Below are 12,885 nucleotides of genomic sequence, written 5' to 3' on the forward strand. Positions count from 1 at the left end.
CATATTACAATTCTGAGAAAAGCGAAAAAAGGTAAAACTGCTAAAAAGACTAAAAAGTAAATGATCATGTACCACACAGTGTTTTTCCTCTTTTTATTGTTCCTTGCTTTGTTCATTTTATCTGTTTCTCTTCTCTGACCTCTATGCAGAGCCTTAAAATAGGGTATTTTGCAAGAGACGCATACTAATCCAACAGACGAGATAGATTGGGGTTTATGGTGGGAGGGTTCATGTACCCTTAGTCATGGCACCAACCTTAGTGCAGTGGTAGCTGTTCTGTTCAGGAAAGATGCCAATGTAAAGGTTTTATCTTCTACTGAAGTGGTGAAGGGCAGGCTGCTGATTGTCAGGGCAGAAATAGAGGGCTCTGTGTTCTGCTTTGCTAACATATATGCCCCAAATCGAGGAACAGAAAGAGTGTTTTTTTTCTCGCCCTGCTGAAAAGTGAGGTGGGGAATTACCAGCATGATCAATTAATCTTTGGCGGGGACTTTAATTGCACTCTGGACTTTACTATAGACAGAACAAGTGAAGAACCCCACCCACAGTCATCTCAGAGCCTTAGTAGTGTCATCGCACACCTGGATCTGTTGTACACATGGAGGGTCAAACATCCGCAATCCAGACAATACACATGGGTCAGGGTCCGCAATAACAGGGTGAGTGCAGCTAGAATAGATAGGATTTACATTTCCAAAAGTCTCAGCTCTAAATTAGTCCACAGTCACATAAGTCCAGTTGGCATTACTGACCATCACTATGTCAGCATAGATTTGATCATTTCGCTGGGTGAAAGGGTTGGGTCCTACTGGTCTTTTAACAGTAGACTTCTGCAGGACCGTACTTTCTGCAAAAGCTTTGAGAGTTTTTGGCAGCAGTGGAAATCCAGAGAAGCAGATTTTGTTTCTTTGAAGCTGTGGTGGGAAGTTGGTAAGGCCCAAATTCCAGTAGCGGTTCCTGGCCGAGCTCACCAGGGAGGCAAACATGAACGCGCATTCATGAACGCGCACAGTGCACCCGCACATGCATGTCTTTTCTAAAGCGCCGTAGGCCTACACAACTTTAAAAAAAACATACTCGCGTGACGCGTCGTTTTGAGGCGCTGTTAGCTTAAGGGGCTGTGTCCACCAAAAGCGGATAATAGAGAGAGGATGAGGAAAAGAAAAAAGAGGATAATAAAAAGAGAAAAGAGGATAATATCTAAAATAAACTAGACACTTAACAGTGTATCAGCAGAGTGCAATGCTTCTACATTTTTAATCAAACGTGCAGATAAAGTTAAACTTCATAAAGTTAAGTTCATTCATTGTGCGTGCATGCTGCTTAAATGTAATGCATGGCATGGCAGCGTACAGGGTCAACGACACGTATCTTCCAATCATATAAATATAATATTGTGGAAATTGCATCAAATGGAAAGAATTCCTCACGTTGGGCACACGAATGCGTGACTCGTTTATTTTGTTAGAAAACCAAAACATTAAACTAACATTTAATGGGACAGCCATCCCTGAACAACCAAGACAGAGTAAACGATATGCATACAACAGTGTAGATGATATTAATTTCTCCTCCGGATGGTACTTTCTTAATGTTCCCGTTACAACTTCAGTTAAAGCCGTGGCATCTCTTTCTGCACTGACGTCCTCAAATCCTAAGAATCGTTCGCACACCTTCCCTTTCTCATCAACATATCTAAGGATGACAGAGAGCTGACACTGGCAGGACACATCAGTTGTATCGTCAGTTTGCATGGCGATGAATGGAGCTAATTTCGCGATCGATGTCTGCCTTATCACCATTGCTATGCTAATAATGAAGTCGTTCTGTACGGCTTTTGATGTCCCTTTGAAAACTGTGGCTGATTCTAGATGTTGAGCTAGCAGGATACCTCACAGTAATACTCCACCAATTCAACGTAATTGCCCTTAAGGTTATTCAGCTGACTCATTGTGCCCACGGAAGGCCTGCTCTTGCTTCCCAAGATATACCACTGCAATAATCATTTTACGTAGTATCTCCCGATTTCTTCTCACAAGTCCATTGTGGCGCTGGGTAGCGATGCTAGCTGCCTGGCTGAGGGCTTCATCAATCCGCACACGTCCAAACAGTTTCAACTTTAAGTTGGAATTAATGTGGCCATTGAATTATATTCTCCTGCATGTTGATATCGTTGTTAGTCGTTATCTTTGTTAGCCGCGGCAACTGACTAGAAAGAACGAATTTGCTCAGAACATTATTGAAAAAAATGCTGATTTGTGATTGGTTACAAGGAGCAGATGAGGCTGGCCTCCCTTCCTATGTTTAACATGATATAGATGATTTACCTCGCAACGGTGAAACTGAATTGTGATTGGTTATTTTTTATTCTCAAAGGCGGCAAAAGTGAGTTTTGGCCTCTTTGCCTCCGCTCCCTTCAGTGGCCAACCCTGGACACAACATGCTGAAAGTAACGTCGGCCAGCCTCCGCGCTTGCAAAGGCAGGTTGTTTTTTTTAACATTTTCAACATTTTCATGTAATTATTCAGTAATAAACACACATTGCAGATAAATAATTGTGAAAAATAAATATTTTTTAATAATAATTTATTTTAATTTCTTTACGAAAATCACGAGGAGGCGTTGCCTCCGTTGCCTCCTCTAAGGAACCGCCACTGCCAAATTTGTGTGTTTTGACAGCAGTATACCTCCCACTCGACTGCTAGGATGAAGGCAGCATTTCAGGAGCTTGAAGTCAGTATTAGGAACATTGAAGAGGGGTCACATAGGGTTTTGGATCCCACCACGGGTCATCTGCTGCAGGAGAAGAGATTGGAGTTGAGCTCCCTCCTGCAGGAGAGAGTGAAGGGAGCTCTTGTCAGGTCTCGCTTCCTCCAGCTAAAGGATATGGATGCCCCAAGCTCTTTCTTTTTTTAATCTGGAGAGATCAGTGGCACAGAGGAAGCAGATGACCATCCTTAAGCTTCCTGGAGGCAGAGTGACCACCAGTCCGGGTGAGATGAGGACCCATGCGATGGACTTCTACGCTGACCTCTTTGGGGCAGAACAGTGCAGCATGGTGTGCCGCGAGGAGCTCCTGGAGGGGCTTCCTCAGCTCATCCTAGGAGAGAAAGCTGCTCTGGACTCTGAGCTGACTCTGGACGAGTTGACAGCCGCTGTCAATCAGATGGCATCAGGACGGGAACCAGGGATTGATGGTCTCACCACTGACTTTTACAAGCGGTTCTGGAATACCCTTGGACATGATTTACATGGGGTTTTATTGGAGTGTTTCAGAACAGGATCGCTTCCTGTCTGTGCTTTCCCTGCTTCCCAAGAAAGGAGACCTGGCCTTACTTAAGAACTGGAGGCCGGTTGCTCTCCTTTGCACGGACTATAAGGTGCTTTCCAGAGCCCTATCCAACAGGACATCCGACTTAAGGACATCCTGGGAATACTTGTTGTAATGGCTTTTTGCCAAGATTAAAAGGCCACTATAGGAGCGGGGTAGACGACGCGCAATCCAAAGAACAAAGTAGGCAATCCGATCCGAAGTTCAATCAAAAATGCTTTATTAAATAAAGCTTCAAACAAAAATTATTCCTATACTTATTTGCTTGATTTGATTGTTTGCGCAACGCATTAATGCACGAGTCTGTATCCAAGTAGCCTGCTACTTCCAAATGCACAGCCCGGCTCACCAGGCAAGTGAAGATCACTCCCCAGCGTTTCACATGTGCCCGGCCCCGCTTTACATTTATGGGTCCAAAATAGTCAATCCCAACATGCGTAAAGGGTGGGAGATCCGGCGATACACAATCTTCCGGAAGGTCAGCCATTTTCTGCTCTCCAGCTGCTGCTTGCATCCGCCGGCAGAAAACACACCTCTTGATGATCCTTCTGGCGGAGGAGTTTGCACTAGGCAACCAGTATCTTTGATTCAATGTGGAGAGCATACGACTTCTTCCAGAATGCCCAACTCTCTTGATGAATGTTGAGTAAGACTAGCATGGATATGTGAGAACCTTTTGGAAGGATAATCGGATTCTTCATCTCTATCGGCATTGCCAACCTGCTTATCCGCCCTCCCACTCTCAACATGCCCTCATCCAGAATTGGATTTAGTTTACAAATTGAGCTACTTGCCTTCACTAGTATACCTTTCTCCAAGTGAGCAAGCCCCTGAGAGAGGTAGCATCTTTGCTCGAAGCGAATTATGGAATTTTCAGCTTCTCTGATGTCTTCCACAGACAGCTCCTGTGCCCCAGCTTCTATCTTAAGATACTTCATCTTTCCTTTCAATGACTTTAGTTTTTTCCAATCTGGGCTCAGGTTTCCACTTGCTGCTCTCTTGCTTTCCTGTAGTAGAAGGAGTAGTGCCCGCATCCTTAATATCCATGCAATCCCTTTTTTCAGTCTGTTCCATGATGAGTAATACTCAATCAACATGCTGGTTGGATTAGTGTCCACACTAACGATGTTTGCAGAGACCTCCTTTTTTACCTCGGGATCATCTAGAGGGATTTGTCCTAGTCTCTCTGGGATTTCAGGCCAGTCTGTTTCCTCCTTCTCTAGAAACTGAGGACCCTTCAGCCATCTTACCGACTTCAAGAATGGCTCTATGTTTAACCCACATGAAGCGTCGTCGGCTGGGTTGTCCTTAGTGTTAACATATCTCCATTGTTTGTCTTAGGATGGTTCACAGATCAATGAAACTCTGTTGGCAACAAAGGTATGGTATCTTCTTGTTTTGTTGTGGATATATCCCAATACCGATGTGCTATCCGTCCAGAAAACAGAGTCCTTGAGTTCCTGTTGTAGCTCCCTCCTCAGCATCCGATCCACTTTCACGGCAAGTGCTGCTGCAGTAAGCTCCAGCCTGGGTATCGTGATCTGTTTGAGAGGAGTCACTCTTGATTTTCCCAGAACAAATGCATCGCAGACCCTTCCTGCTGTGTTGGTGAGCCTGAGATAACTGACAGTGCCGTAACCTGTTTCACTTGCATCGCTGAAGTGATGGAGCTCTGCAGTCCTTATAGGGCCAAAATCCTCAGGTTTCATGCACCTATCCACTGTAAATCTGCTGAGCTGCTCCAGTCCTGTGATCCATCTCTGCCATTGGTTGGAATAGTCTTCTGGGATAATTTGGTCCCATCCTGACTTTAATTTGCAGGGTCCTTGGAGTATTTGCTTTGCTTTCAGGGTGAATGGAGAAAGGAATCCTAATGGATCATAGATTGAGCTAACCATAGAAAGGATACCTCTTCTGGTAAGGGCTCTATCCTTGATGGCAACTGTGAGGGACCGGCGTGGTCAAGGTCAGACCCCTCAAGCGGGTCTCCGCCGGATGCCTGGTCCTCTCCATGGCCGTCTTCCTCTTCCATCTCCAGTAGAACCCCTCGGGACAGCCTCTGCTCCATTCGCCGCCAGATTCGTCCTCGTCCTCGCTGTCCACCGAGTCCTCGTCTTCCCCCTCGTCCCTCCAGTTTCTCAGATGGCGTCGAAAAAAAGATCCCAACACTGCCACCAACTGTGAGGGACCGGCGTGGTCGCCCCACGTATCTGGGATACGGCCAACTGGAAATTTCGAGTGTGGGCAAAAATGAGGGCAATGGACTGAGGACTAAGAACAGTGAAGTTTAATTCTCATTAAAACATTCACAAAAAATAGAGCAATGTTCCAAAAGCAAAGGAAATGGCTGCATCCGTCAGCAAACAAAACTCAGATAACAAAACATAGCATAACCTAATCAAAACATAAGTCTTTCGTACTGGCCTCACGTCAAGCCAGCACCACCTTAAGCCTCCAAACACCAAATGAGCAGCCCTTAAATAGGGAAATGCCAATTGGCCCAATCAAGGCCGTATGGGCCAGACCATTAGTTGGGGGAACATTTACCTAAAGCTACCTTACCACACTACCCCCTACCGGGACGGAAGACTAACTTCACACCAGCCCAATCTAATATATATATATATATATATATATATATATATATATATATATATATACACACACACACACACACACACACACACACACACACACACACACACACTATAATAATAATAATAATACTAATAATTACTCTAATGCGAGACAGTGAGAAGGGGGAGGATTTCACCTTCTCACAGCAACCTTGATGGCGAAAGAGTCACTTTCGGTGTTCCATTCAATAAGCTTAGCAGCTTCTTCCACTGTGGCTGTAGATGTGAGGCAGTCGTCGACATAGAAGTTGTTCCTGATTGTCTGAGTTACTTCTCTGTCGTACCTGTGGCAATTGTCTTCTGCAGTTTGCCTTAAAGCGAAATTAGCTATGCTAGGAGAAGACACTGCACCAAATAGGTGGACATTCATCCTGTAGGTCTCCAAGGGTTTGCTGGTGTCTCCTCCTGGCCACCATAGAAATCTGAGGAAGTCCCTGTGATGTTCTTGGACTTGCAGAACATTGATTCAATGTCTGCCATGAAGGCAATCTGTTCTTGGCGGAACCGGAGGAGGACTCCTTTGAGGGTGTTTGTTCAATTGGGTCCTTGGAGGAGTTCCTGGTTTAGAGAGGTGTCTTTAAAAGATGCAGCACAATCAAACACAATTCTTAGTTTACCCTTCTGTTGATGGTAAACACCATGGTGAGGTATGTGCCATACCTGTCCATCCTTACGCTGAAGCTGTTCCATTGGCACCTTTTCTGCGTATCCCTTTTCCAGCACTTCAGTCATGAACCTTTTATACTCCATGGCATATCCTGCATCCCTCTTAAACTTCCTGAGGAGATTTAGATGCCATCGTCATGAACCTTTTATCCTCATCCGATGTTTCTTCCTTTTCGTCATACTCCTTTTCGCAGAAGTCGTGGTTATACTGCGTAAGGAGAAGGTCCTTGAGATTGGAGACCGATATTCGATTGGCTAACACCACGTTGGGTCCAAGTTCGACAGCAGAGCAAGAAGAGAGTGGACCATTTCCCACCCATCCAAACAGTGTCTTGACTGCATATGGGCCATTGCCTTCGCTATTTATTATTTCCCAGGGTTCCATTGCCTTAGGAACATCGATCCCAATCAGCAGTTCGATATCCGCATCGATTTCGTCCAGCTGTATCCGGCTCAGGTAAGGACATCTTTCAAGATCCTTTTTGGTGGGTATATTTTCTTTGGAGACAGGAATCTCGTCCTGCGTGTAAACCTTTGGTAGATTAAGATATGTGCTACCATCCAAGTGACTTATCTCCAATCCTGATATCTCGTGAGTCCTAACAGGCCTTTCCTGACCCATGGTTCTTAGGAGAATTGTTGTTTTGCGAGCCTTTGGACTCAACTGCCTCATTAAATTCTCGGTGCAGAATGACGCTGAGCTGCCAGGGTCAAGGAAAGCGTAGGTTGAGTTGAACCTATTTCCTTTGTCAACCTTGATTTTGACAGGAACAATGGCAAGCGCAAGGTTCTTACCGGCCCCAGTTGATTCACCTGCTGATACAAGGGCTCTGTTGACAGTTGTTCTTCTTTCAGCTGGGCTGGACGTTGGCTGATGTTCCAGGTTTGTGTTTTCAATGTTCTCTATATGCAGTATGGTTGGGTGAGACCTTTGACACTTGTCCCATGTCAGCCGTCTCCTGCAGTTCTTGCTCATATGACCTCTTAGCAGACATCCAAAACAATATCCATTTATTTTCAGAAAGTCTACCTTTTCTTTGTGTGGATGGGCTTTAAACTTTGGGCAATCAATGAGTGCATGTTTGGCTTTGCAGAAATTGCATGAAGAAGCAGGATTGATACATTGAAGCTACGATGCCGTCTTCTTCATTAGATGGTTCCACTATGGTCGCAAAGCTGCTGCCTCTGTTCTTGGGTGACTTGGGAGCAACTGCTTGGTTCCTTGTAACTATCCTCCTGATAGGGGGGTTGTGGTCTTGTATATCCCCAAACAGTGGATCCAGGAGTATTTTTGCTTGCCTTTCCATGAATTCCACCAGGTTATGGAATCTAGCTCTGCCCTTCGTTCTCTGTAAAGTGTCATAGGCTGTCGTTCGCCATCTTTCTCGCAGCTTGTAGGGAAGTTTGGAAATTATCAACCTTAAATTTGATGGCATATCGAGCTCTTCCATATACTCTAAGCTTCTAATTGCATTACAGCATCCTCTTAGGTACAGCGCATAGGCATGGAGCCCTTTTCCATCATCAGCTCTGACTGCTGTCCAATTTAAAGCCTTCTCCATATAGGCATTGGTTATTTTAATTTCATCCCCAAAGTGCTCCTCTAGTAGCCGCTTGGCTTCGACATATCCATGACGTGCGTCCATGTGGAGACAGCTGCGCACAAGGCTCCTTGGCTGGCCTGATGTGTACTGTTCCAGAAAGTAGAGCCTGTCTTGATTGCTACTAGTTTTATCTTCAATGACGTGTTCAAATGCCCTCATGAAAACATGGTAATTTAGCGGGTCACCATCAAATGCTGTGATCTCCCTAGCCGGTAGCAAGGCTAGCTTTTGCTGCGTGATAATGAGTTCAGCAAGATTTCCTTGACCTTTTATCACCGTGCTGAGGTTATCATGAGTTTCATGACTGTGGCTTAATTCATCTGTGATGCATATTCTTGAAGGCTTAGATTGCTTCATTGGAGCCTGAGGGCTACGTTTGCTCTGTACATTTTGACTAAAGCCAAAGGTTTCAACAGTGTGCTGGAGAGGTGTTTTGGGTACTGCACCCATTCTCATGAACTCCACTGGTGAGACTTCAGGATCCATAAAGTCAATGGTCTTCAATTTGCTGGCTTCAAAATAATCGTTCATTGCATCCTGTTGAGTTTCCTCATCCATATCCATTTGCAGAACTTTTATTTTAGCAGCTGATGCTGCAATTTCTGTGTCCAGCTCCATTCGTTCCAATCTTGCTTTCAGTTCAGCTTCTTGAAGTTGTAGAGCGTGTTTTTCCTTTAATGCTGCCGTTCGGGTCAGCAGAACCGCATTCTCAGCAGCTGCTCTTCTACATGCAGATGACTCTGAGGATTGAGCCCTTGATCATTTTGATTGTCGAGACACATTGGAAATACTGTCAAGGGGATTGATCCTTAATTGAGCCATTTCTTCGCTTTTCCACACTTTGACCTCTTTCTCAAAGTATTTGAAATTTGTTATTCATGGCTCATACCAGTCCACATGATTATCTTCTCTCTCCTCCTTTGATAGGAGCTTTTGCACAGAATGATGAACATTTTTTAAATCATTAACAGCTTGTATAAATGTTTCCACACCTTCCTCCACAATATCCACATTTCCATCATCAATGAGCAACGCTTTTATTTCATTCATCTTTCTTGTGCATGATCCCAGTTTCCCTCTGCGTGTGGCTTTGAGGGATTTTAACAATGCTTCTGCGTCAGCAGCAGTCTCAAGTAGGCCTATGTCCGACATATTCACACTTTATTATGAAGTTGTTGTTTTATTTCTTTTTATGGCGTGTGTCACGGACGACGTGTGCGCTGTTCCTTTAATGACATTTATACAGCAACACCGTATCCTATTACACTGCTTGCATCCACAAATCTCTGGTATTCAAATAAACTTTCCATTTTAAACAACAGTCATCATCTTCTTTGTACATCCCGACATCACGTTGTCAGCGTTGTGTACGGGTTCATTCATGAACTTATCCATGTACTCACGGCCGTTCCAAGACGCCCGCTCCGGTGTGTTCATACCCGGTCCGAGACATCGGCTCCGGTGTGTTTTTCATTCCGATACGGCGTTTATCCTCTTCGTCCTAGCGGAGTTTTTTGACTTGGCTGTAATGGCTTTTTGCCAAGATTAAAAGGCCACTATAGGAGCAGGGTAGACGACGCGCAATCCAAAGAACAAAGTAGGCAATCCGATCCGAAGTTCAATCAAAAATGCTTCATTGAATAAAGCTTCAAACAAAAATGATTCCTATACTTATTTGCCAACATTTGCGAATATTTGCGATTGTTTGCGATGTTTGCGATTGTTTGCGGTCAAAAACCTGTCCCGCTTCCCCGTCTAACTCTCGTTTCTGTTACAGTCCCGCAGGTGAATTAAATCCCTTTAATTAGCTGAATAACTGCAATAATAGAACTGACCTACTGGGGGAGCCAGACAGAATACAAACTCAAATTAACCATAGATATATAAATTATTATTGTTTCCATTTCATTATTGCCATACTTCCGTTATGGCTCCAACACTTGCACATACAGACCAAAGTTATTGTGTACCTGACAGGAAAATTATGGACAACATTTTCCTTATTCGAGATATTATTGATGTGTGTAGATCCCATAATGTAGATTTTGGTATTGTTTCTTTGGACCAGGAGAAGGCTTTTGATAGGGTGGATCACTCTTATTTGTTTTCTGCACTTAAGGCTTTTGGTATAGTTGATGGTTTTCTAGCCTGGATTGGTTTATTGTATAGTGGTGCTCAATGTATGGTAAGGATGGGGGCAGGGCTGAGTCGGCCAATCCCTGTTCAGCGAGGGATAAGACAGGGTTGCTCTATCTCCGGTCAACTATATAGCCTAGCTATTGAGCCCTTGCTGTGCATGTTGAGAGGTCGGCTCAATGGTCTCTCACTGCCTGGGTCCTATAATCTTGATCGTCCACCTACTGTTTCTGTGTATGCAGACGATGTTAATATTTTTGTCTCCAGCCAGGGGGATGTTCAATGTTTGCAGGATACCCTGTCCCTGTATGAAAAGGCCTCAACTGCTCGGGTGAACTGGGCAAAGAGTGAAGCCTTATTGGTGGGACAGTGGAGGGTTCAGGCAGTGCCCAGTCTGCCTGGAGGTCTTGAGTGGAGGAAGGAAGGCCTGAAAGTGTTGGGAGTATTTTTGGGCACTGAGGGTTTTCAAAACAAGAACTAGGAGGGAGTTAAGGAGAAAGTGTGCGCTCGGTTGTCTAAATGGAAATGGTTGCTACCCCAGCTTTCGTATAGGGGAAGAGTTATGCTGGCCAATAACCTGGTCGCCTCGACTCTTTGGCATAGGCTGATTGCTCTGACGCCACCGAGAGGCCTGATGGAGGACGTTCAGCGGGTCATCCTGGACTATTTCTGGTCTGGCCGGCACTGGGTCCGGGCAGCAGCCCTCTACCTGCCTGTGGCTGAAGGGGGGCAGGGACTGATTAACATCCAGGCAAAAATTGCCTCTTTTAGACTCCAGACTGCACAAAGACTGCTGTACAATTGCGGCCCAAGCTGGTTTGACACAGCTCGATTGCTGCTGAAGAGAGCTGGGCGATTGGGCTATGATAAACAGCTTTTCCTTTTACAGCTTGAGGATGTGGACCTAACTGGACTGACACCTTTCTACAGCTCGGTATTGCAGGCATGGCAGATTTTTAAGGTTGCACGTGCCACAAATGAGACTCCGGACATGTGGTTGTTTGAGGAACCTTTGTTTTATAATAACCTCATAAAGACTCAAACACTGCAGTCTGCCAGCCTGCGAGCCTATCTTAGAGAGGCTAGCTGCACCAAACTGGGCCATCTGATGAAGATGACGGCAACATCTGTGGACGCCTTGAGAGAGAGAGAAGCAACATCACCTCCATCAGGTTGATCAACAGAATGGTGGAGGAAGTATGTGCTGCCCTGCAACAACCTCTGAGAGAATTTGCAGTGGAGCGAAGAGAGAGAGTACAGTTTCCCCGCTCCGTCTATCACCCCAGTTGTGGGGGAGTGGCAGAAGGGAGGAGGTCAGCTGCTGTCTCTCACAACCCCACACCTGGAGATTTTTCAGGCTGCAGGGAAGAAGGATTTGTACCAAATCTGCTCCAAGGTTCTGAACCTGAGCTCTTTGGCAGGCATGCAGGAGTCGAGGTGGACAGATTTTTTTTGGTCCAGACGTTTCCCCGAAAGGCAGCTGGCGGTCTCTGTACAAGCTGGCCGTTGAAAAACGGACAGCAGACCTCCAGTGGAGGATTGTACATGGAGCAATAGCTACAAACAGATACAGAGCGCAGCTGGATCCAGAGCAGGGGGAGGAGTGTATTTTCTGCTCTCAGATTGAGACCCTGGTGCATTTATTCGTTGAGTGTCCTCGGCTGACAGTACTGTTTGAGCTTTTAAAAAGGTGGTTTCAGGCTCTAGGGGAGAATTTTTCTTTTGATTTGGTTATTTTTGTACTGTTCTCAGAAGAAGAGTGTACAAACATTGATGAACTTTTTATCTGGTTCGGCCAAGTTGGCCATCTGGCTAACACGCAGGAACCGGGCTCAGAGTGTCGGTAGTGTGGAGCCGGTGCTGGTTCTGAAGGGACTGCTGAAGGCCCGACTGAGGGTGGAACATGCTTATTATCAAAAGATGGACGATATGCAGGGCTTCAGTCACATATGGGCTGTTGGAGGGGTTTTATGCTCTGTGAGGGGGGACGGAGAGCTGAATGTAAGCTTCTGATAAGAGAAACACGTTTTCTGGTGGACAGGTTTGTTGTATTTTAGGGATGTTTCTGTTTTCTTTTTTTTGCTCTTAAGTGATGATGTGATAGTGTTCTGTTTTCTCCTTGCAGTGGTGCAATAAAGGGATTTTGAAAACCAAACCTCTCTCCTCTCCTCTCTCCTCCTCTCTCCTCTCTCCTCTCCTCTCTCCTCCTCTCTCCTCTCCTCTCTCCTCTCTCCTCTCCTCTCCTCTCTCTCCTCTCCTCTCTCCTCTCTCTCCTCTCTCCTCTCTCCTCTCTCCTCAGACCGCTCCATGAAGAACCTGGCTCTCCTCATGGAGCACTACGGGGCCAGCATGAAGGACTTCCAGAGCCAGGAGACAGAGCCCTCTTCCTCCTCCTCCTCCTCCTCCTCCTCTCAGCATCTTCCTAAAGGTGCCCCCTGGCCCCCCTAACCCCCCTAACTCTGCCCCCCCTACCCTGACCCCCCCCTAACCTTGACCCCCCCTAGCTCAGCCC

The 12,885-nt window shown here is 45.7% G+C and overlaps 1 protein-coding gene across 1 annotated transcript in view; it reads left to right on the forward strand.

Annotated features, from left to right (window-relative positions):
- The first annotated feature begins 2,998 nt into the window (after positions 1 to 2,998).
- LOC130385439 (receptor-type tyrosine-protein phosphatase-like N) overlaps positions 2,999 to 12,885 on the forward strand; it is a 32,629-nt gene continuing 22,742 nt past the window's right edge. The window contains exons 1-2 of the mRNA XM_056593943.1: positions 2,999 to 3,197; positions 12,673 to 12,801. Coding sequence (XP_056449918.1) covers positions 2,999 to 3,197; positions 12,673 to 12,801 — 328 coding nt within the window. The remainder of the gene's footprint in view (positions 3,198 to 12,672; positions 12,802 to 12,885) is intronic.

Source organism: Gadus chalcogrammus, chromosome 7 (genome assembly GCF_026213295.1).
Source record: "Gadus chalcogrammus isolate NIFS_2021 chromosome 7, NIFS_Gcha_1.0, whole genome shotgun sequence".
Classification (NCBI taxonomy): domain Eukaryota; kingdom Metazoa; phylum Chordata; class Actinopteri; order Gadiformes; family Gadidae; genus Gadus; species Gadus chalcogrammus.